This window comes from Ahaetulla prasina, chromosome 14 (genome assembly GCF_028640845.1).
Source record: "Ahaetulla prasina isolate Xishuangbanna chromosome 14, ASM2864084v1, whole genome shotgun sequence".
NCBI classification, from domain to species: Eukaryota; Metazoa; Chordata; class Lepidosauria; order Squamata; family Colubridae; genus Ahaetulla; species Ahaetulla prasina.
In genome coordinates this window covers 2,497,504-2,522,709 of record NC_080552.1, presented here as the reverse complement: position 1 = coordinate 2,522,709, position 25,206 = coordinate 2,497,504, and the positions used below count along the sequence as shown (strand labels likewise).

The window sequence follows — 25,206 nt, the reverse complement described above, 5'->3', positions numbered from 1 at the left end:
TAAAAACAAAATATCCTAAGAATTAATACATTAATATAAATCATCCAAATATATCATATATTAGCAAAATATCAAATTATCTATTAAAATTATGTATTTTTGTAAAAAAAATTGTCAAAGGGAAACATCATATATTATTTTTTGATTAGTGTGGTAATATAGTGTTTTCAAAAGTAGATAAATTACAGTTTCTTGAAAATGTCTAGAGTAGTAATATTTTTCCAGTCTCTCAATATAATTCTCATAGTTATTCCCCATATCAAATATAAATACAGTTCCTAAAATGGTCCATTCTCACCATTTTGAAATATAATTTACCCATTTATCTACTTTTATATGTTATAATATTATTTTTAAAAAGATCCATTAATGGGAAAGGCCACATCATATAGATTAATAAATTCTCAAATTTCATATATTGCCAACAAAGAAAAACTATGGTCTTTCTAATGCATTATGATATCCAAAATAAAAATTTAAAAATCCTTGATGAATTAATTTCAACCACAAGATCCACATCATAAATATCAAGTATTTCAGTTTTAAAGTTTCCAAGATAGGTATGAAATCAGTTTGATTTCAAAAGCAGACTCCATAAAAATAAGTCATTTCAGTTTCTCTGAAGCAGCTAAAACATAAGCTTATATTGAGCTATCAAAAGATCCTTGAGTTACTATTATCGTTTATTAGGGCTGTGTGTGACTCTGTGTGTGTGTGTGTGTGTGTTTGTGTGTGTAATACACACCCACACCTGCACAATCATTAAATTATTTAAAATAATCATTACAAAGTAATGGATTTAAAGTTCCTGTTTCAGATTCCACCCCTATTTTCAATGAAATGTCTTCCCACTTATTTTTAAAGTAAAATTATTTCACAAAGTTAAATATTCATGAGACTGAGCAAGAAAACCTAATCTGTGTCCCAGTTGGGTTCAGATCTGTCTGGCTGTTCCCAGCCCAGGAAATGAAAGATCCTTTTTGCTATATGCTGATCCAGATAATTGCCAAGAACTTAACCGAAATAAGTAATAACTTCCCAATAAAGCCCATAAAAGTTGATATTCAGTTAAACTTAAACCCTTTCTCTCTCTCTATGAAGAAATAAATGCTCCATAATACTTTGGGCAGTCTGATAAATTAAAGCTTCCATAATCAAGAGATAGTCTCAGTTTAGCTGGTGGAATCCTTGGTGGCTTTTCTTCCAAGACAAATTTTCTCAATGACCTATTTGTCTGAATAAAATACCTATTCAGCATTAACACGAGATGCCCCATATGGTATAAATCAAGGGGAGGGGGAATATTAATTTTTTTTTAACCATACCAACTTAATGGAATTTAAATGTATCTATGCATAGCATATGCACAGTAACTTTAACAATGGCAAATATTTCCACGTGTTTTGAAATGTTTATATGTATTTATTTATTTCATGTGCTCCATGCAGACTACAAAACCCATCCTTTTATACTGAACTTTTAAAAAATGGGAAAGCAACCAGTTTGGCTGAAGAAGAATTTTGAGGAAACCCAAAGGAGCTATACTGGAAGAGTAAGATGAATGGGGAGAACAGAGGAACAGAGAAAAGAGGAGAACAGGAAGTCACTCTGGATTTGTAGATATTGTTAGGCGCACAAGACCCCCTCAGAGTCCCTTCCCTGCCTCAGGGCAGAAGGCCCCAAAGCCTGACTTTGGGAGAAAGAGAAGGGTGGATTCAACCCTGTGAAAAGCAAGACTTTGATTTGGGTCATTTCCCCCCCACCTTTTTCCTTTTTTGTTGTTGGTGTTGGATGTACTTCTTTCTGTTTTCCGTTTTGTATTTTATTCTTATTGATAAAGCAAAAGAAACAGATATTAGAAAAAGATAAGAAAAGCAAGACTTTTCTCAGACAGCTCGCCCAGGAGGAACATACAGAGGAGAGCAAGCAAGCAATGACAGGGCTCAGGAAGAGGAATAAGCCCTGGTTGTCCTCTCAATTTATGGGGGTGAGGATGGGCAGACGATGCTGCTTCTCCAAGATGCTCCATTTGCTCTGCCTCCACCCACATCTCCCTCCTGCCGCTATTGTACATACTGCTGAATCAATGGGTGAGTTGACACCAGAAAAAAACCCTTCAGGCTCGATAGGTCCTGCCTAGTTTTGAGAGCTTTTGTGTGTAAAATGGAGAAAGTAAAGTTACCTTAGACTGGCTATCCAAGTTCCATTCCCAGCCATAAAAGCACGGAAGCAGAGGAAGCAATAGCTGGAAGGGATTTGGGAGACTGAATTAGGAGTGAAATTCCTCATGGTTCCTCATGATTTCTTGTCCTGTTTCTGGAACAATTCTGCCCCACTTGTACTTGAAGGCTCTCCAGATTCTTAAAAGCTCTTCATTCCTGCCTGGTGGCAGCGTCAAGCTGTAATTATCCGGGTCCTCTTTTCTCCCATTAGAAGAGAGGAGCAATATTTAATCTTCTACAATCCCCTGGCATTTTGCCTTTCTTCCCTGATTTTGCAAAGATTACAGAAAAGGGCTCCGAGATTACAATCCTAAGCTTCTTGGAGATTCTCGGCGTAATTGGTCTGGTCCTAGAGCTTAAATACATTTGTCTATTTTGCCTAGATTGCCATTCTTCCTTTTGTCAATTGTTCTGTTTAGGGCATTTGAACATAATTTCCCTTTGGGAAGAAGAGAAGCGCAAAAAGGAAATGGACGACATCCGTGCTCTTCTCTTTGCTGGTTATACTCTTACCATTTTCTACAGGCCCTCCCCGTTCTTCAATTTACTATTGACCCACCTATAGGTAGTCCTTGACGTACAACAGTTTCTTTAGTGACCATTTGAAGTCACAACATCATTGAAAAAAATGACTTATGATCGTTTTTCACACTTATGACCATTGCAGCATCCCCATGGTCATATGGTCAAAATTCAGACTCTTGGCAACTGGCTTGTATTTATGACTGTTGCTGTATCCCAGCTTTTGCCACCTTCTCACGAGCAAAGGCAACGGGGAAGCCAGATTCACTTAAAAAAACATGTTACTAACTTAACAACTGCAGTGATTTCCTTAACAACTCTGGCAAGAAAGGTCAGAAAACTCACTTAACAAATGTCTCGCGTAGCAACAGAAATTTTGGACTCAGTGATGGTTGTAAGTCAAAGCATTCAAAAAGCTTCTATTCCCCTTGTCACTCCTCTTGAAAACTGCTCTGTTTGGGCTCTAGTTTGTCTCACGCTCTTCCTGTGCCTGGGCTGCTTGGGTGATTTCAGCCATCTGGAATATATTTTCTCTACATCACTTCACTCGGTCAAAAGCTTCCTATGCATACTCAATGGTTTCGTAAGTTGCCTCCTTGTTTTCCCTCATAGCAGGACAGCATGATTTCATTTCCAATTTCTTATTTTTGAGATGTTTCCAACATCCTGTCTTCCTCCCTGTGATTTAAGGATCTCTGGGATCCCACCTAATACTTGCAGATTCCAGTCACACCTGCCCGCCCCCCTTTCTCTTTCTGGAGTGTCTTGATTCCCAGGATGATGTGATATTTCCTTCCCCTTTCAAGCGCCTCTTCCTTCTTGATTGGGAGCCCATCTGGGATACGCAGCTTCTTCTTCAATATTCTGAAAAATTGAACAATGATCACTGCAGAAGTTTTTGGACTGTCTAGTCAGTGGCCGAGTGGATTTCCCTGCAGGAAGTTCTGGTAGTTGATGTGTCTATTCCTTTCTGAAAATCCTGTGATGTTCAATGTGCCCGTCTGTCTGTCTGTCTGTCTGTCAGTTCATCTTTATGTATATTGGAGGTGGTGATTCTTCAAGAGCTGTATGCAATGAAATGTCATTTTAATTTATGTCAATTAGTGTGCATTAAAAGTGACAAAGTTATTCTAAGTTCAGATCTTCTGACTTGGCAGTCATTGAGGGCATCCCCACAATGCTACCTAAGTTATTTCCCCTAACTTCTGTCCCTGTCCAATTGCCCTTCACTTGACTGCTTGTTGAGATTTGGAGAACTCAATGCATTCAGCTCTGCTTTTTCACGTTGTTGTGCTATGTATTCATCCCATTTATCTAGCCTATTCTTTTGGAATAAGTTACACCCTTCAAATCCTTGCTTTTCATTTACCACATTGTCTTTCCTGCATTAAGACCCACAGTTCTTCCTGTCTGCCTGTTCTCCATGCTGTATGCATTTCTGTTAAGGCAATGGACTATTTGGGCCCTGTAATGACGTCTTCCTTCTTGTATGTATGTGCTCATGATGGAGGCCTCTTCATCCTGCATCCTGCTGCTAGTCCTGTCCCCATCCTCTCTGTTCCTCACAGGCTTCAGTTTATACCTCAAGATCAACCTAGAAATAAGGAGAAATTTTCTGACAGTGAGAACAATCAACTGAGAGAACGGAGGTTGCCTTTGGAAGTTGTGGGAACTTCATCACTGGAGGCTTTCAAGAAGACACTGGACTGTCACCTGTCAGAAATGGTATAGGGTCTCCTGTTTGGGCAGGGCTAGATGACCTACAAGGTTCCTTTCATCTCTGTTAATCTAATCTAATCTAATCTAATCTAATCTAATCATATTGGCAAGACACATTCCAATCGCCTTCTTTTGAGTCCTTCTGCCCATCCCTAAATGTACCCCATTCTCAAGTAATCCAAACTGCTCCCATTGGCATCATTTACCTGTTGGAGATTGAAATATTCTGGGTGTGAGTGTGACTTGACTCACAATCAGGGACATTTCTGATTGTGAAGTTAAGCAACTCTCCTTTGTGTAACACACAGCAGAAACCTGTGGAGCTTCTGACACTCAGGTGACCCTTTGCCTTTTGTCAAGGAAATGGTAGATTCAGTTCAGTTCTACTCATTAAATTAAACCACGCTCGCTGTTTCTTTAATGAAGTGAGAAGTTGGTATAGTATCAAACAAGTGTGCCTGGTGGCTCATTTGCTCTGTTACTCTTGGTTCTGTCTCCTTTCTAGGCTTTCATTATCCTGAGCTGAGGTGAGGGATCACCTTTGAAATGCAGTCTGACAGTTCCACTTTCTCCCTTTCTCAAACTGTTGGTTTGCAAATGACCCAGGCCACCTTGTAAGCAGATTCTTCAGCCAAAACGACACCCTCCCCCTCAGAATTACATAAATTAAACTCCTGTAAGCAATTTATCACAACATTAATCTTTGCCTTCTTTCCTTTCTATTGCATCTGCTCCAGTTGACTCACTTCCAAGTGATCAATGTAAAAAGATTTCTTCTGCGCCCACGTCTGCGTGTCCAAGAGTGCAAGACCTTCTAGAGGGGGTTCAGAAGCCCCTTCTCTGGAGCCTGTCTGCAAAGCTGCACTCTGGAGACTGTTCTAGCCTTTGCAGCCTCTTTGCCCCACAGGCCTCATGTGTGTTCCTTTGTCCTCAAGATTTCAGGAATGCTTTCATCTTGAATGATCCTTCAAGCTTAGCTCCACAAACAGTGACATTCCTGAAAGTTGATTTCTTTGCTTCACTCCCCAGGACCCTGGCCCCCTCTCCCCCACCCCCGCACCTTTTGCCACCTTTAAAGCGCTCCATGGCTTAGGACTTACGGGACCGCCTGCTGTTACCTTTTGCCTCCCACCGACCGGTACGCTCACACAGAGAGGGCCTTCTCAGGGTGCCGTCCGCCAAGCAATGTCGGTTGGCAGCCCCCAGGGGAAGGGCCTTCTCTGTGGGGGCTCCTACGCTTTGGAATGAACTCCCCCCTGGCTTACGTCAAGTGCCTGATCTTCGGACTTTTCGCAGTGAGCTGAAAACGCACCTATTTATTCAAGCGGGACTGGATTAAAATTTTATTGGGGTTATTTATATTTTAAGATTTTAAATTGTTTTAAATTTTCAGTCACATTATAATATGTTTTCTTTTAATTTCTTTTAATCTGTATATAGTGTATTTTTACTTGGCTGTACACCGCCCTGAGTCCTTCGGGAGAAGGGCGGTATAAAAATCGAAATAAATAAATAAATAAATAAACTAACTGCTGGAAACCCATCCACTCGGAGGAGGGGGAAGCATTCTGGGTGTGATGATGTGAGCTTCTCTGAGGGCAGGGATCTCTAACCTGAGCCATGATTAGTGGAGCAGGCTTCCTAACTCTATTAGAAAGAGGATTTATTTGCAGGAACCCTATGATCGGAATAGGCAAAGCCTGGCACCTGGCTAAAAACATCCCACTCGGAGGCGAGTCCACGGTGTGCCTGGGAAGGAAGGCAGAAAGAAGCCACGCAAGATCAGTAATCCTTGAGACAAAGAGCAGCAGAAGGACAGACCGAGCAGAGAGCGAAGGCAAATCCTAAGACCTCCTGCCTACATCCCATGTCCCCTGATGGTCAGTAGGTCATGAGGACAATGACCTTGAATCTGGATCTCTATTTTTCTTCAAAGTTGTAACTGGCTGTGTCGATGTCGGCTTCTGAGCCACGTGTACAAACACCTCACCCAGCCAAGCCTGATTCTCCCAGCAAGAGACACTCTCAAGACAGGGAATATTCTGGTTTCAATATGAGCAACTACGTGCTAGATGGAAGGAAGATCAGAAAATTGGTATAGAGCAGAACGAGGGAAATTTGGTAAAGCAAATTAGAAATCAGTCTCAGGAGCATATAAAGAGATTGTATAATGTGTTACTTGAAATAAATTCTGAAAGGGACTTGGTAAAGGACTGTATGATAAAGTGGGCACAAAATTTTCAGGAGCCAATATTATTGGAAACTTGGGAAAAAATTTGGGTTAGAAATGTTAAATTCATGCAGGCACAGAATCTGAGGGAAAATTTTTATAAAATGTTTTATAGATGGCATTTAGATCCTAAGAAATTATCATGTATGTATCCAGATATGCAAGCAAAATGTTGGAGATGTAATTGTGATGACGCTACATATTTTCACATTTGGTGGACTTGTAAGGATATAAAGGCCTTTTGGATAAAAATTTGGTGGATTTTACAAAATGTTTTGAAAAAGAAGATAAAGTTCCTGCCGCAATTTTTTCTGTTGGGAATTATTACGGACTGTACAGTAATTGAGACTAAATTGATTTTAAATCTAATAACAGCAGCAAGATTACTAATAGGACAATACTGGAAGAAAAAAGAAGTACCTACAATAGAAGAATGGATATTGAAAGTTGCCAATTATCAGACTAAGAGTTATCAGACTGTTTTTGAATGATTATGATGTATTATTTTTGATTGTTTTCGGGGGAAGGTAGGAATTGATGATTGTAGGGGTATAATTAAGTTGGGACGAAATTTTTTTAGCATATGTTTGTTTTATTTTTAACTATACCTTGTGCTCGTTCCTGGAAGTTGGGGGAGGGGTTGTGAAGGGAGGGGGGAGGGGAGGTGGGGGGAAAGGAGGGGGGAAATTTCTGTAAAACTTTTTGAATAAAAAAAAAAAAGACAGGGAATATTCTCAGAATTGAGCAATGGCTCCCCTGTGACTCGGTAGACCTCAAGTGGGAAAGAACCAGGAGATAGGAGAAAAAGGACCAGCTGCCAACCGGCATCCATCGTATCGCATAAAGTGCTTGGCATGGCCTGTCTTGCTTCGATTCTTCTGGAATTCACACTGGCTTGGCAGCTACACTTTGTTTTAGGCATGTCTGAATGGGACAATGGATGAAGGTTTATTTCATTCATTCATTCATTTTCTGTCTTTATTATTTTCACAAATAACTCAAAATGGTGAATATCTCCAACAGACCTTCTTCCTCTTATCCACACAAAAACAACCCAGTGAGGTGAGTTGGGCTAACTTTTCAGGGCTAAGACGGGAAGGGAAAAGTCTATAAAAAATTGTAAACCTGCATTCCTTTCCTTGTCGATCTCTGGATGAAGATAAACCACAAGAGGCTTCTTTCTAACTTTCCATCTGGTAGTTCTGTAGGCTATTTATCAGTTGGATGATAAATTCACCACTGTTTACCACTGCAGATACATTTTTGTAATCCTTGACCTAGTGGGTCCCTTTATTTCTCCCCTTGCTAAGAGGTGCAGCTTGTTTGCAAGAGTTTCTGTGTTCAGGAAGGCAAAATATTTTCTAGCCAGGCACGTCCCCCCTCCCACCCACCCACATACACTCTGAAGGAGGATCCTTGGCTGAGATACCCAGATGTCTCCTGGTGCTTGTGCCAGAGGTTGGGTTGCACTTCAGTTGAGGCAAGGATGCTGCAAGGAGTCCGCAGCTTCTCCCTGCCTCTAGCCAATTAGTTTAATTGGGCGCACCAACCTGAGGACCTTACACAAGACACGGAGAGGAGGGGGGGCCTGTTAAAACCACGAAGCAATCTGAGCAATGAAGCCCAGTTGCAGGAGAGCTGAGATGCGGCTGCTTTCTCCGATGGCCATTCCACGCAGCACTTGACATTCAATTAGGGCTGCTGGTTCCCATAAAATGGACCATTAAACTCGGCCATAAATTCTCTCTGGCTGTGCACCAAGCAACATGTCTTGCTTTGTGGCTGGCACAAGTCAACAGCAGGGCCGCTGGGCAAATGGGCTGGCCTGCTCTGGCAGGCAGGTGGGATTTTTCTAAGCAAGAGAAAACCAGGGCAAAGGTGGGCAACAGCGGGCTGATGCAGTCCCAGCTCCTGCATAAAGAGACCAGCCTCCCTCACCTCTGGGATGCTTTGGCAGCACAAGCAGAAGTTTTAGATAGGTTACAGAGGGAGCGGCTTCTAAACTTTGAAAGAGAGAGAGAAAAAAGGGGCTGCCAGGATGGAACGCTCACAGATGTCTGCTCAAATGGAAGCTTATCCGCCCATGAAGGAAAGCAGGTCCCAAATGATTTCTTAGCCTTTGGGGAGTTTTTATCTGTCTCCTTTTAATGACCCCTCCCCCAACCCTAGCAGGAAGGATGGGAAAACCCACAGAATACGAAGGTGCATTTCAAAAAACATCCCCACAAGATGGAAAAACAGACAATGCCTAAGAAGGTTACTGCACATGCACAGAATTTCCCCCTAAGAAGGGGGAAAGGGGCGTGTTCAGGAATAATCAATGAACAAATCAAAGTGGCCCCCAGAAATTCTGGAACAGGGTCAGAAAGGCCAGAGTTAGATGCTCATCATTGAAGAAGCTCCCAACAGTCTGACGGAACTAGCAGAGGTGGCTGAACTGACGGCTTTAATCAGAGAAAAGAGCTCACCCAACTTTGCTTGTGCTTGGAAAGGGCTTCTGAATTTTGCTCACGATGGGAAAAAAAAAGAAACTTTGGATTTTGCTGATTAAGTAGGTTTGTTATTATAGAAATGGCTAGTATATATTAATATGTAAAAGCAAAAAGTTGAGGCTGTAATGTTACTATCCTACTCTCCTGCACTAAAAAGATACAGAAGTGAACATTTTTCTTTCTTTCCCCCCTTTACCTCACACTTCTTTCTCTTCCCTTTTTCTTCTTCCATTTCCCAGCTATTTTCATTTTCTCTTGCATTTTAAGTCTTGATAAACTTAATAAAATTATTAAAAAAAAGAGACTTCCAATTTTTTCACATTCAAGGCAAGGGGGAAAATCACGTTTTATAGCTGATCTTAAAAGAAAAAAGCAGCCGCATTGCTCAACCTGATAGCTGCCCTCTATGCCAAGGACCAAAAACCTCCCAGGCAAATTAAGTAGAAGCTTAACAATCTTGAGTTTGACCAAAGGCCCTTAACAAGCATTATTGGGAAGGAAGGTAACAGAGAAAACTGATCTGCCAAGTCCTTTTCCACTTTGCCATGGTGCCCTTTGGTTGACATGGCATTTTGCCACTTTCTAGGGGATCAGACAGGACAGGCCTTACCCGAGGGGGGCAACAAAATGAAGCTTAGCTTGACTTCACAATGGAGGGAGAGATTTGAGGCATTTGAAAAAAGTGGTAGCCAAACTCTAGGAAGCAGAGTTCCTTATCAACCTTATCAAACGATGCCTGGCTCCAGGGAATTATTCTGTTTTTAAGTTAGAAATAGGGAAATAATTCTGAATAATTGCAGTTATCACATCTGCAGGAAAAAGCTGCCCCAAGAGGAGGTAAAATCTTACCTGGCTTTGCATACAGGGATGGCTCCCTTCTGGGGCAGACATTCATTCCGTGGAGGGGATGCTCCAAGGTCTCTCAAGCCAACAGGTGCCCAGCATGCAACAGGAAAGCCTTGCCCTGGGGATGCTGTATCACTGTACAGCCATGCTTTGAAATGTGCTATAAAGACTCTTCAGGTCTATTTCTAGGGTAGAGAAGGCAACGGCACCACAGGTGCCACCAACCCAACCTTTGGCCATTATAAATGGAAAACAGGAACCGAAGGATGAAGCACTGGGGCTTGACTTTAAGAGCTTACCGTGTCACAGTGATCCACTAAACTGGCAAAATATAATAGCTGATTATTTTATCTGCTGTGATCAAAGCATGATTGTAGCAAATCAGAAGGAAAGGTAAGATTGAACAAGGGGCTCTTGAAATTATACAAGCAGAGGGACTAGCCAGAAATGATGGATTCGGAATCTTTGGCAGCAGGGCACTCTTGGCAACCACTGACATCCTGCCCACCTGTGGGGGCTCCTCCTCTCCCTGGGCTACCCTGGAAGCCGATGTACTTCTTCTTCAGAGCTAAAAGATGCTCCCTGAGGTTGGGAGGGGTGGCCAAACCTGCCCATCTTCCTAAAGCAAAAGTTTTGCCAAGTCTCAGGCCTGATTGAGAGAATTGGGAAGCCAGAGGACTGCCTTAGGCTCTGCTCTTCCGTCTTTGCATCTGACCAATGGAGCTGGAGGAAGGCATGAAGACGGAAGTTGAAAGGCTGGAGCCAAGTGGGTTGAGGGGCTCTAGAGCCGCATGGTGGGCAGCCCAGGCAGTTGAGATGGCTCAACCACAGCCAACCGAGGCAAGGCAGTAAGTGCCCGAGGGAGGGCAGTGGAGGCAGGTGCCATTGAGCTGAGGTGGGGGGGAAGCTTGTAAGCAGTTCCCCGAGCCAGGCAGGTAAACGCTCAGAGGCCCCACCTCCTGGCAGGGGGATCTGTGGCTGAGACAGGAGGACCTAGTCAGCTGGGGAGTCTGCAGCCTACATGAGACTCTCCCAATCTGTAACAGGGTGAACTCTATAAAGCTGGGGGAGAAATGGAGGCCCCAGAAGGGCCCCAGAAATGGGAGCTCTTTCACAGGAGAGACACCCTGGCTCTTGGCTGAGACTGCTGCTCTCCCCCGGCAGAAGGGTCCCGATTGCCAGTCTGGAAACCCCTTGAACGACTTGGTCTGTCTCTGGCTGTTGGGACAAGCAGAGGAGAATGAGCAGAACAAGTGAGAGGCTGCCAGGGACCTTCTGCTTTGGGAAGGAGCTGCCAGCTCCTGGGTGCCAACGAGCAGCCACAGCCCTTCCGAGATGGAGGGGGCAACGCTGCTGAAGGCAGCAGATGCACAGAAGGATTGGAGACGCAGCTCAGCACTCCTGGCCCTGGCAGGGGGTGGCAGAATTTGGCAACTGGAGAAAGTGCTCCAGCAACTGGCTGGGCCACACACAGCGCTCCTCAGGGGCTGAGAAAGACAACTGCTCTCAGCTAAGGCTGAAATACATGCCCCTCCCTGTACCTGTAGGAGGAATGAAAGCAGCCCCCCTCCATCGAACCCCTGCCGCCTTCTCCCAGCAAAGGAACCTGCTGGGGCTCTGCCAGGCTTCCTTTGGGTTGGCTGGGACTTATTTCACGGGAAGGAAGAGGAGACAAGAGGCTATCAAGAGAGACTCCGGGACAAGCCAAGGGCTGGGCCTCAAGTACCCGTAATAGCAGAAATCTGTGCTTTATTCATGGGAGGGGGGACAGCCGGGGGGGGGGAGGTGAGGGGGGGACCTCATACAAGGGGGCATCTCTGAGGTTTCATGGAAGGACCGCAGAGCGAGGGAGCAGGTGCTCTTAGTGCTTACATAGTGATCTTTATAAACTCTGTTTCTATACCATTATGAAAAATAAAATCCATCCTTGGGCCTCACATACCCTGATTGCACCATTGAAAAGGTTCCTGAAGGCCTCACCAACCCCGGCAGGCTGGCCATGTGCTGCAGTGGCCCCGGCTCGAGGGCTGGACTTTGGCCCGCTGGGCTGGTCACCCATGGCCAGAACAAAGGTAGAGCTGAAGCGGCTCCCCCAGCCTGACCTCCCTCCCCCAAGACCTCTCTCATTCCCACCGGAAGTCTCGCCCCACGGCCTCGTAGAAGCGGATGTTGTAAGGGCGGTAGAAGTCCTGCAGCTGCTCCAGCACATCTGGGTCAATCTGGACGTGAGGCCTGCCTTTGGATTTCCCCAGGCAGCGGGGCGGTGTGCCTCCCCCGGCCTTCTTCAAGCAGGGGAAGCCCTTGGTCTTGTTGAAGAAGAAGTGCTTCTCGGTGATGAGCCGCTTTAGGCCCAGGAAATCCTGCACTTTGGCCATCTCCTCCGCAGGGTCCGTGATCAGCCGCTCCCCGCTGACGAAGTGGATCTGGGAGAGCGGGAAGTACTGGAGCCAGCTCTCCAGGTGCAGTGCGTAGAGGCCGATGCGGATGGCACTCCAGGAAGTGTCCACCAGGCCGAGGCTGCGGTTGCGGAAGGAGAGCCCTTCGAAGGTGGGGATGTCCGGCCTTTTGGAGAGGGTCTGGGTGTAGTCCGAGATGGCTCTGGTGACCGGATTCCTCACCACCACAATCAGCTTCGTGTTCCGTGACATGTTGAAGATCCGCTGGGGAGCTTCCCGGGTGATGTAGTAGCTGGGGGTCTTCTCCATGGTGATCTGGCTGTCCAGGGTGCGGGGCATCAGGTGCCTGCAAAGGAAAGGCCCAAAGAGGTGAGGAACAAAGGGGAGAAGTGACGTGACCGGAGGAATTCCTCCACCACCCCCTTGGGCTCCCCTTGGAAGCCACCTAAAATACTCTGTGAGAAACACCTTTTGCCTCTTTGCTCTTCAAAGAGTGGAGCTGCTTCCCTCCAGGCAAGTTGAACACCTCCTAAAAGAGACAATTCTGCATAACTATTTCACTATGTTGTTTGTATTCTGCCTCGATCAATGGCATAGTAGTTAACACATCAATGGAAAACAATTTTAAAAATCCATAGTAGCCATAAAAACTAAACAACAATAAAATCATAACTCGCAAAAGTAAAATAAACAACGTTAAAGCAGAGATGGCCCATTATGAATCAAACCCTCTCCAGCATCTTTCAAAACACAATCAAGGAATCTTGGGTTTTCTAATTGGATTCCTTGACCAGTAAACCTTCCATCCAAGATGACCATCTAGCTTGTCTACAACTATCTCCAACAAATGAAACTTTGCCATCTCCCAAGGAAGCCTGTTCCACTGCTGAATAGCTCTAACCACGGAGAAAACTTTTCTGATCCCCAACCAGAATCTGCTTATTGCAAAGCTGTTTTTTGTCCTGTCCTCTGGACCTTCCCTGAACAAGTTTGCCCATCATCTTCGTGACACCCTCTCAGATACTTGAAGACAGCTGCCATGTATCTCCACAGTCTTCTCTTCTCCAGGCTAAACATATCCAGACCTTTTAAATAGTTCTGCGTAAAATTTTCTTTCCAGCCTCTGATCATCATGTTTTCTCTTTGGATATGATGACCCAGTTTGCTAATATCCTTCCTAAAACTCAATGTGGACACAATATTCTAGTGTGGTTTGTTCAGCTCAGAATAGAGTAACAGTGCTCTCTTGATCCTGACATTATTCGCTGGAGGCCACCTAGAACTGGCATTTGGCACGTGTGTGGCTTGTGATCTACAAACTAGAGTGCAAACCAGACTTTGACATAAAATCTGCTAGAATTTCATGCAAGACTTCATGAGCTGAAATCAAGGCCCACTATTCCAACCAGGACGGTCCCTCTGTCAAGAAAGGAGATCAGGTTGGTTCTGCCAAGGGCGAGGGAAGGAACCTCCCGATTGTACCAGCTATCAGCCAGGGGAACTTTGTGACCTGGGGACTTCTCCGCCAGAAGACTTCAGAGGGAGGCTGAATATGTGTCAGAGATGTTTCTGATGCAGATGATTCTGCATCAAGTTGGGGTCTTGGATTGGATGGCTCCTAGGATTCCCCTGCACTGGTCTGGGTCACAGAGATCCACCAGATCCTGCAGGCAGCAGCCACCATTAAAATCCTGCTCCAGAACCAGAGAGCTAACACAGACTCCACCTGGGCTTCAAAATGCTGGGCCATTTCAGACCCCTCTTGTTTGGAGGAACAAAATCCCTACTCCTAGCTGTTAGGAAACCACAATAGAAAAATGGTCCTCCAGGTCCAGAGCCTGGCCCCTGAGGGCCCAGGGCCCCCTGCACTGCCTCTCTTCCCGGTGCTGTTGGCTGGGGAGTCTGCTGGGGGATCCAGTTTGGGGTGGCTTCCGTTTCCAGCTTTGCAGCACCCCCTTTGCAACCAGTAGGGAAATGCTCCCCCAGTTTGCAGGTCAGGGGGGCCTGATTCTGGTCCTGCTCCAGCCTGGTTGGGGAGGCAGTTGGGAGTGCTTGAAACTGACAATGCAGGAAACTGGCAAAGACACCCCAGAAAGCCTAACCAGCTCCTTATTTTCCGAATAAGGCAATCAGGGGGAAAAGGCTAATCTAAAGTAAAGGCTCATTTCAAAATACGGTTAAAGTGGAACAGCACAAAAATGTGGTCTCTCCTTTTCCAAATCAAATCGAGCCCTCTGCCCTCCTGCTCTACCTGCTTAGAGAACCGAGTGCTAATGCTAAGCATCAATGCCAGGAGACCAATGACTGGTGGAAGGCAGTTAAAGCTGATATTCAGAGGGGAGGAGCCTTGTACTTCTTAGTGACTCGAGTGGGGGTGCACTTCAGCTGACTTTGCCTCCAAGATAACAGATGACCACAAATGTACATGCCTGACAACTGTGGTTTGCTTCGGCCACTTTAAGAAGGGAAGTGCTACTTTTACCCAGGCACAACGAGCAGCATGGAAGGTTCTTTCATTCTCTGATTGGCCCCATGGGGGATGGGGGGGGGGAAGGAAGTGGGCAACAAACGCTCAAGTGCAGGAAGGAATGTGGCTTATGGGCTTTGAAGCAGCTTTGCCTCCTGCCCTGATGCATGAAGTTTCTGAGCGGAAAGACCCCTTGCCAGGGTAAAGGAGATTTTCCCTATGATGGCTCAGGTCTCACCCCGGCAGGGGCTGGAGATGCCCAGAGCCCCCGTCATTCCATAGTTTGTTCCACGTTCCAAGGCAAAAGCCTGTGGCTGCTGCTCTACAGGTCCCACCGGAGACCCTGGCCCTCTAGAAAGAGCAATGGGCTAAACATGATTAGACTAGTGAAGGGTTTCATTTAAAAGAAATATTAGTCAAATGGAATGGTTGAGGGGGGAACTTCAGCAGCAGCAGCAGGCAGTTCCATCTGTGGCTTAGTGGCTCTGCACCTTTTGAAGGAGCCACTCTAGAAGACCACAGGAACCTCCACAGAAGATGCTTTCAAGGTTAGCTCCTGAGCCTACTTCCCACAACCAAGGCCCATCAGCTGGGGGGGCCTTGGAATAAAATGCCCCTCATTCTACTGAGCCCTTTCCAAAGCAAGGCTGGTTGCCCAACCCCTCACCTCATGCCTCCATTTGGCTCCCAAGACCCCTGAAGCGAAATCTACGCTTACAATCAGAACCACAAAAACATTAGAGATCAACTAGTCCACCTCCCCTGCTCTAGCAGAGGAAAGGCTCTGCCGAGTTTCCGCTTCAAGATCAGACCAGCTGGAGTGCAGGCGGCCTCTCCTCTCCCTGCCTTTCCTTTCGTGCCAAACGGAGGCGGAGAGGATCTCGGTGCCGTCAGAGCCGCAGCTTTAAGCCGCCTTCTCGGCATTTTGAGCCAAGAGAAGCGAAGGCTGCACGGATCGCTTCGCGCCCTCCGAGGGATTGACAGAAGATCTAATGCAGGCGTGGAAGTGCCCGGAGTGAGGCAGCCAAGCTCGAACTGGTTGGCCGGCTGACCCCCCTGTGGGCAGGATCACGGCCGGGATTTGGGGACCCCCTTGGCCAACTGCCATGCCTGGGGTATCCTGGCTGGGAATCTCCCTCCTACCCTGGAGGAAGGCGGGTTCCCTGGGCAACCCGGGGGGTTCGGGTGGGAAGAAGGTAAGCGGGCTTTCTGCAGGGGGAAGGGGGCTGAGTGGAAGCCGGAGTAGCACCAGCCGGAACGACAGATTCTCCCCGCCTGCTTGGATGAGGATTCCCGGGGAAGCCGCAATCGGGAAGCCGGTCCAGGACCCGCCGGCCCTGCGGCTCCCTTGCTCCGAGGCGCCTCTCTCGGGGGCTTCTGCTGGGGCTCCGTTGGGCAAGGAACCGCCAAACCGAGCGGAGCCGTCGCATCCTCTGCAGGGGCTCCCCACCTGCCAGCGGAGCCTCTCGGCCGGGAAACGGGGGGCGGACGGGGAGCAGGAGCGTCGCTTCCCTCGGCCGCCGCCTCAGTCCGCGCGCGGAGGAGGCGGAGGGTCTGCGGGGCGCCTGGGAAAGCGCACGGCGGGCGCCGGGCAGGCAGCCGAGCGAGCTGGCGGTTGGCGGTGGAGCCCGAGACGCGGAGCAGCGCTGCGAGGTTCCGCCGCTCCGGCCCCGACGGAGAGTAGAGAGCCGCGGACGGGCGGCCCGGCGCAACGGGAAGGGGCTGCTGGGCGGCTCTCCACCCGCCCGTTGCCCGCGGCGGCCGCTTCCCGAGCTCCGCGGAGCCGCCTCACCTGTACCACTCCAGGCCCCTCTCGTAGTGCCGGTCGAAGAAATGGGGCTCGGTGCCGAGGGCGCGCACGCCCGGGTGGCCGCGGATGAACTCCAGCACGGCGCGGGTGCCGCCCTTCTTGACGCCCACGATCAGCGCGTGCGGGAGCCGCTTGGCCACGGCTGCCTTGGCCCGGCTGCTCCTGTCGCCCGCGGGCCGGGCCGAGGGGTCGGGCGGGTGGCGGGCCGAGGGCGGCGCGGCGGCGGCGGCGGCGGGACAGGCGCGCCACTTCTGCAGAAGTTTCTTGCGGGCGGCGGGCAGGGCGGGCGGGCATCGGGCGGCGGCGGAGGGCGGCTCGGGGCCGCAGCAGAGGAGCAGCAGGCTGTAGCAGAGGCAGGTGCCCGAGAGCGAGAGCAGCGCGCCCAGCAGCAGCGCCCGGCAGCGCCGCAGCCGCCGCCTCCGCCGACCGAGCGCCATGGCTCCATCGCCGGCGGCGGCCACGGCTCTCCGGCCGGCACTAGTGCGGGGTCGGGGCGCGCGGGGCCGACGAGCTCGGCAGCCCGCCACTACCGACCCTGCTCCCGCTGCGGCGCCTCTTTAAGGGGCCGCCTGACGTCAGCTGAGCCGGAGCCGCCTCCGCCGCTGCTGGCAGGCTGAGCCCCCGCCCCGAGTGGCCGCGGGGGCAGAGGAGCGCGGGTTCCCGCGGGGCGGTGCTGCCCGCCTGCCCGAGGGCTGTCAGCTGGGAGGCTGCGAGGAACCCCGGTTCGGAGGGCGACTTGCCCGGCAGCGAACCAGGCGCCGTTTCTTTCGGGCTGTCCGCGGGGGCCACCCCGCTTCTCCTGGCGCTGCCTGCGGGACCGTCCGCTGCTTGGGGGAGCCCCGCGTCGGGGCTGGCCATGCGAGGTTCCCGTGCCGCCGGCGCTCCCGGCTCTTTTTTCTCTGCGCCGCTGGGTCTCGGGTCTCCGACGGCTTCGCTTCGGGCGAGGAGACGCTGCCCGGCGCTGGCGCCCCAAGTCCCGGGGTGGGAGGGCTAAAGCTGGCTGCTGCGGGGGCAGTGGAGCAGGGCTGGGCAGAGCAGCAACGGCCGGGCGAGGGGTTCGAGAAGAGCGGCCGGTGTCTCTGTGGCAGCCCCACCCCTCTTAATCCGGCAGCCTTCGGAGGCCCAGGGCCCCAGGAAGGAGCTCCCAAAGGCGGCCTTTCCCCCGAGCGATGGAAAATCCTGCGGGGAGTCCGGCTGATCCCAGGCGGAGGGACTCTTCTCTGCCCTGAAGGATCCAGCCGGAGGGTCGCTATGCCCATTTGAGGGGGAATGAAATGCCAGGGCCCAGAAATTTTATTTATTTATTTATTTATTATTTAGATTTTTATACCGCCCTTCTCCCGAAGGACTCAGGGCGGTGTACAGCCAGATTAAAACACTGCAATATACAAATTAAAACAAAATATACAAATTAAAACAAAAGAAATGTGGGGGGGGACTCCTGACAGTGTCCACCCACCCCCGAAACAAGGTGGCTGGGTGAGTTTTCCTCCCTTCTTCCTTGAAGAAGAGGGTCTCGAGCCTCAGTCTACTCTGGTTGTGCAATGGGCCCATTCGAAGGTCAGTTCTGAGCAGTCTCCCCTGGCAGGAAGTAGAGCCCAGACAGGGAAGGAGTGAGGGGCAGAGGGGGGGGGCGTTATGGCTGGGTGGGGCAGCAGGAGGGAAGGGAGAGTTTTAATCCTACAAATTGATTACTGAAAGGGTTTGAGATTAATCCTCTCAGGATGGGCGGAGCCTGCTGCAAACCCCCTTCCTGCTGGCTTCCCAGAGCTGGTCTCATTCCTGCCTCTGCTGCGCTGACACCTCTCCATAAATGTCAGTCCTGTTAACTACCTATATTTAATTGGGGCAAAGTTTTAATTGCATCACTACACTGGGCAGAGTTTAATAGATTCACTCATTAGCGACCCAGCTTGGAACCTTTAGCCTTGTGCAGCTTTGAGAGAGTGAGTGGGATCTGGTAGGTGGGGTGGGATGGAGAAGAGAGGCAGCCACTCCTAGACCCCCTCCCCTCCAATATGAAAGAAACTATTAGGCCCCCCTGCCTCAGAGGTTATTCCCTTTCACCTTTTTCTAGGGAACGATCACTTTGTCAAACCAAGCACTGGATCGTAGGGATTTTCTGGTTGCTCCTTGCTTGGAGGGGAAAGTAGGATGCAGCCTCCCAGCCTGCCAGTTTCCTTTGTGGTTCATTTTCTAAATAAACTAATCTTTGAAAAAACAAATTAAAAAGCTAATGTGATGCAGAAACTGGATATCCCCAGGAGGGGCTCACGGGCACTTAGAATTTACTGCCTGCCACATCTAGTAAATCTCTGCGTAAAGGCCTCCCTTTACGCAGATCCAGAGGAGGGGAAGCTTGGAGGCAGCCAAAAATCTCAGCAGGTGGTACAGTGGTGCAAAGGGTAGGCTGTTCTTGGGGGGGGGTCCCTCCTGCCTCCCTCTCTCCCTCCCAGAGGTAATGTGGGTTGGGGGCTTGAATCACCCACTGAGAAAGTTTTAGGGTTCTGAAAGGAAGGGAGATGGGCAGAGGGTTGTGACCTGGCCTTGCAGGTGACCAGCCTGCCTCCCTCCTCCTTGCTTGGCCTTCAAGATGAGGAGACTGAAAACAGATTCCAAGCATTTCCTCTGCAAAAGAAGGGGAACATGAAACCAAAGCTCTGAAGCTTCAAGCAGGGACCGGAGAGGTTGTGTCTTCGGAAGCTTTGCCTGAATCCTGCAAGCTCTGGTGGGTCAGAAGGCAGCCCTTTCCGGGGCTCAGGCAGGTGGGACGGGAGAGGAAGAAGGGGCCATTCTGCAATGGATGGCAAGTGTGTGAGTGCCAGAGCTGAGGGGGGGGGATCTTTGCAGGGCTTCCCATGGCTGAGGAGCAGTTGTGGGGCAGGTAAGTTGGGGGGGGGTGTCCCAGCAATGTGGGGGGAATCTGCCCCCACCCCCAGCCATTGTCCTCAGCTGCCCTCTGAGAAGACCCAGCCCTCTGCAGAGGTCTGGCAGAAACACCCAACCTTGATAATTAATTTGGTTCCTTATCCCCAACTCCAGCTGCTGCCTGGCGGCCTGAGCAGGCGGCTGGCCAGTGGCTTGTCCCCATCCTGGGAAGGGCTCTCACTGCCCCTCTGGTCCCTGTGACACCCAGTGATACCAGTAGGAAAATAAAGAGGGCTACTGTGGAGGAGCACACCCACCACGCTAGGAACTGGGAGGAAATGGGAGAATCCCTGCTTTGGTAATGCAGGGCTGCTGAACTGGGCCAGAAGGTAGAGGGAGCCAGTCCGGCTCCTGCCGGGCCTCGGGGATGGTTGCTGGGGGCTCCTGTCCCTGGTGTGATCCCTGGGCAGCACCCAGAAGACCCTCTTGCTCTGAAGGCAAGATGAAGGCAGGGCAGTGAAGCATTGGGGGAGGGGGGAAAGAAGCCTGGAATCTGAAGAAATCTGTCCTCAAACCTCCCAAATATCTATTGATGGCCAGAGATGATGGAGGAGGAAGATCCAAACTTTTGCACTCGTCTTCACTGATTTCCTCAGCCAATTTCTCTAATTGGCCATTTTGAATCATTTCTGCTTTCTTGTTGTCCCACCCAATTTTATGTCTTCAGCAGATCTGAAAGACAATCCCTTCATTTCTTTTCCCCAAACATTAATGGGAACTTTGACAAGGACCTGGGACTGGCCTTGTACACCCAACATCTCCATGCAACATGGTGAGGACCATTGGGACATCTCCTCCCCTGCTCAGGCCTGTCCCTTGCCTGATCCAGCTCACCTGGGAGACCCTGTTGTTCTCTGAACCACACCTTGCTGTGTCTTCTTCAGACTCTTCCTCGGGTTCCTTTCCTGCTGCTGCAAAAGCTGAAATCTTTCCGTCTTTCTGCCTGGCTTGGAGTGGGTCTCGTCCCTCCAGTGTTCCCCCTGAAGGGAGAGGGGCCGCAGTCTCTAGTGACAATATGGGGGCATCCATGTCCTGTGGTACATGGTTAACACTCTGCCCCTCTCACCACAAGGAGAATATTTGGGGTCACCTAGGAAGGAGGGAGAGGACAGGAAGTTCTCCCAATACCACAGGTGCCGAAAATCACACATTTTACCAAATTTCCAAAATAATTCAAGGGAATAAGTGGGAAGAAGCACTTGGAAGAATGACATCTTTCTGGAGCATTTTGAGACTATTCAAAAATAGAGCTCTCTTTTAAGGTAGAGAAAGATGCCATCAAGCCCAGCAGGGCCCCAGGAGGGGTCGGAGAATCCTAGAGTTGGGGGGGCGGACTGTGAGTTGGGGTGGGGTTTCATGACAGGAATCCAACTCAGGCATGCCAGGCAGGAGAGCCATTAGCCTCTGCCTGGCAACATCCTTGAATGGAGGAAGCTCTTAGAGGGGAAAAGGGCTCCTTCCAACCCAGAGGCTCCAGTGATGACATTGAGAAAGCTCAATAGTAGGAAGTGTTGAAGAATGTTGTGTGTGTCTATAGGTGCTTGAGTGAATGATGACGTACACACACACACACACACACACACACACACACACACGGGAGAGATCCTGGGATCCAGACTCTGCTCAAAACCTTCTTCTGTAACATCCCAGCGGACACACCCTGTGCAGATGGAGGAGAAGCTCCTTGCCTTGCTCAGCCTTCCATGGGGAAAGGAATCCCCACGAGCCACTTCCCCTTCCTGCGTCCCCCACTTTTCCTGCTACTCACGGATGGCAGGAGAGGGGGGGAATGACAGCCGCGAGAGAGCCCTGGCCAACCAGTAGCCAGAGGGCAGGGGGCCTATCTCTGGGTACCTGCTTGTGCAGGAGCCTCTGTGCTCCACGCAGCCAACAGAAGGGCAGACCAGTCCGTACGCTTTCCTGGCAATGCAGAGAGACCACACGGGGAGACTTGGGCCACAGAAGTGGGAAAAGGCATCCCCCCCCCCCCCGTGGCCTTCACAGTGGGCCAAAGATCAGGATAACAGCAACATTTCGGTCCTCAGCAGTTCCTGGGTCATCTTTGCATGGACAGGCAGGTCCGAATGTCAATCATCTGCTGGAAACAAAGCTTTGCCAAAGGTTGAAGAAAGCAAGGGAGCATCCAAGGTTTGTGTGAAGCACCGAAAACAATAAAAATGATATTTGCTGGTATGTCGGAAACTCAAGGACAGGCCCAGAGACTGCAGGGCCCTTGTGAGGAAAAGGGACCCTTGGGAAAGTGAGAACTGCTGGTTTGATTTTTTTAAAATCTGCTTTCTCTCAGAGGGACCATGAAACCCCCAGCCAGCCTTTGTTCTGCTGCAGGGGCCTGCAGTTCAGGAGAGCCACAGGAAAGCAACCCTAATTGTAAGGGTGTGAAATCTCCTGGGCCAGACTAATTTCCCCATAGTGTGGAGCAGAGGTGATCCCAGGCCATGGCTCATTCTTCCTTGACAGACAACAGACCCCCCCACATCTCTGGAGGATGAGTGGTGGTCTGTCCCCTCCATGCTGGACAATTTCCTCCCTGGCTCCAAGTTCCTCATAGAGATGTTGGAAAATTCAGGCCTCAGGAGTCTGATGGAGGCTGTTTCCTGGCTGCCTGGTGTTTTCTTGTTTTCTTTTGTATTTGTTTATATTTTTATATGTTGCCAACTGTCCAGAGTCATGGAACAAGATGGGCAGCTATATAAATCAATTTAATAAACAATTTTTATCGCATATAATGTTGCTAGATTTTGCTCAGTAGCAATTAAAATCTGTGTAGATAATTAAGGGTATTAGGCATGGGTAAACTCACTGAGTCATTCTTTTAATTTTATTTTCTATTTTTAATTATTACTACAATCAATGAGTGAAACCAAAAAGGAGATTGATTCCTTTTGAATTCTTACTAGTTACACAAATTTTCTCTCCCACCTCTTTTTATTAAAAAAAAATATGGAAGCTCACCATCATCACTTATTTTCTGGGAGGTTATAGTTTATAAAGTTTTTGTTAACATACTATGGATAGTGTTTTGAAGGTTCTTAATTTAGAATTTAAGACTCTCTCCAGCTCTTTTTATGTACTTCATACATCTATTTTACTTTATGCTTTGGTTCAAAATCTCATTGGTGCTTTATAATTTTAAATTTGTATAAAACATTGTTCAAAGAACACAATCAATTTAAACTCTAAATATTATTCATCACAAGTCCCATTGTCAGATTACAGATTGTCCTTCACTTATGCCTGATCACTTAGTGACTGTTTAAAGTTACAACAGACCCCCCCCCAAAGGTACTTATAACCCAGTTCTGAAGTTCTGATGGTCTCTCAACAGTCATATGACCACATTTTGAGAGCTTGACCACTGGCCTGCATTTATGGCTGATTGCAGTGTCCTGCAGCCACATGACCTGCCTGAAAAGGTATAGAGTTTCCTGCTTGAGAAGGGGGTTGGGATAGAAGACCCCCAAGGTCCCTTCCAACTCTATTTTTCTGTATTCTGTTACAACATTTTTGCTCAAAATAGCAATAGCTGTTGTGGCCTGCCAGCTGCCAGCACAGCTGGCGGCAGGCTCGGACGATGAGGAGGTTGGGGAGGAACTTGGGCTAGTGCTGGTGTTTGGGGAAGGCTCTGATGGATGCTCTGAGTTGGAAGCAGAGACAGAGACAGGGCCGTCCAACATTTCCCAGCCACCGGAGAGGCAGCTGCCTTTGGAGGCTGAGATGAGTGAGGAGGAAGAACAGCTGGGGCCTGTTCCAGATGCACATATGCGCAGAGCTGTTAGGAGAGGAGAACAACGGAGGACAAGGGAAACAAAGCACACATGGATGCTGAATGGCCCCTCCCTGGCTGGGGAATAAGTAGAAGGAAAGGGGAGTGGTTGTCGTAGGACACAACAGTTCCTATTTTTGGAGATTTTGCTCCTTGTGTTTCCAGCATCCAAGACTGCTTGCCAGAACTTAATTTGCAGCCTTTTAGCTGGGAGCTCATGGCCTTGAAATTATCGCAAGGAACTGATAAGATCTGTTGCTTCCGTTAACTCCTTGCAGGACTCTTGCCTGGACTTTTTGCTGGGTGAATGCAGTGATAACTGGAGTAATTTGACAGGGGACTACCAGGGAGGTGGACGGTCTGAAATTTGATTCCTCTGAGGAATGGTTGTGATCAGGGCATGTTTAGCCTACAAGCCAGTGGTGGATTGCTCCCAGTTCTGTTCGGTTCTATAGAACCTGTAGTAAAATTGGTGGGAGGCTCTGCCCACCCGCCCGGATGTCATAAATGACGACCTGCACATGCCCTGTTGTGAACTGGTAGTAAAGGTAAGTAGAACCCACCCCTGCTACAGACCACTGTCCAAGGAGATATACAAGAGCAGTCCAGGTATTTGAAGAGTTGTCCTACAGAGGAAGGAATGAACTTCTACTCTATTGCTCCGCAGGGCAGGACCAAAAGCAGTGGATTTAAATGGCAAGGAAGTAGATTTATGTTATCCAAAAGTGCTTTTTCAAGAGACAACTGGACTTTCTGGTTTTTTTTTGAAGGCATTTGTCAGATTGCCTCCGATCAATACTCAAGAAAGGATGACCCTGACTCCATTTGATTATAGAGAAAGGTAACTTTTACTGAGCACGTCTGATTGCAATAGAAGTAAAGCTAGAACTGGAAATAGATATGGCTTACAGATACATTTCCCCTTATTAAGCCCTCCTCCCTCCAAAAGTCAAACAGTTTTAGTCCATTGTCCTTCTCCTCTCTGGCTACGTGGTACTTTGCTTCCGATGTTATTCCTCTGTCTGTCTTCTGGTTGGTATGCCTGGTTTGCAGTGCTTGTTAAGCCTGCGCATGTCTGTCTGTTTGAATTCTTCTTCCCTCCTCCTTTCAGATGGCAGCCGAAACGCTAAAGGGCCCCATTAATCACGCATGTCACAAGTAGCAATAAAACATTTAACGAAGTGATAAAACAGTTACATACTCTACTAAGTAAATAAACACTTAAAGTAATAAGCGGAGGCTGACATTCGGCCCTTCTGCAAAAAGGACGTTAGTCTTAAAAAAGAAGAAAACAAATGTTAAGGTTTATTGTAATGTATTTGAATTTTTGGAGGGAAAATTGGGCGGGAAAATACATGTTCCTGATTGGCTGGTGCCTCAGCCAAAACACTATATAAAGAGAGATGTTTGCCTATTGTTTTTGCTGGGTCCTCACAATGAACCAAAGAGCTGTTGTCACTCACATCATCTCCTGCCTCTTCATTGCCCAGACTTAACATTTATCAGGATATTTTTCATAAAATTGCGCTAGCTTTTTGGGGGCGCAAACATCTTCTTTGTTCACCCATTCTGCCTGGGATAAATGTTTCCAAGCTACTAAATATTGGACTTTATTTCTATGTTTTCTAGAGTCCAGGATCTCCTTAACCTCAAAGTGTTGTTCCCCTTCTATGAGGATAGGTACTGGGGGGGTTGGTAGGTTTAGCTCTAATAGGGGAAGTATGTTCAGGTTTCACTAAACTAACATGGAAAACAGGGTGAATTCTTCTCAAGGTTTTCGGTAGTTCTAG

General features: G+C 48.5%; 1 protein-coding gene across 2 annotated transcripts; it reads right to left on the bottom strand.

Moving 5' to 3' along the window:
* Window positions 1-3,699: 3,699 nt before the first annotated feature.
* Window positions 3,700-17,465, bottom strand: HS3ST2 (heparan sulfate-glucosamine 3-sulfotransferase 2). Of its 2 annotated transcripts, XR_009152074.1 has the most exons (3): window positions 16,687-17,465; window positions 10,035-12,773; window positions 3,700-3,808 (listed from the first exon to the last, which is right to left on the bottom strand). XR_009152074.1 is itself a non-coding variant. In XM_058157032.1 (2 exons), exons 1-2 carry the CDS (start codon window positions 17,139-17,141, stop codon window positions 12,155-12,157), a joined length of 1,074 nt encoding a protein of 357 aa, XP_058013015.1. In that variant the 5' UTR covers window positions 17,142-17,465; the 3' UTR covers window positions 9,296-12,154. The 2 variants fall into 2 exon arrangements, 1 of the variants encoding a protein (XP_058013015.1); XM_058157032.1 differs by lacking the exon at window positions 3,700-3,808 and having other exon boundaries at window positions 9,296-12,773.
* Window positions 17,466-25,206: the final 7,741 nt, after the last annotated feature.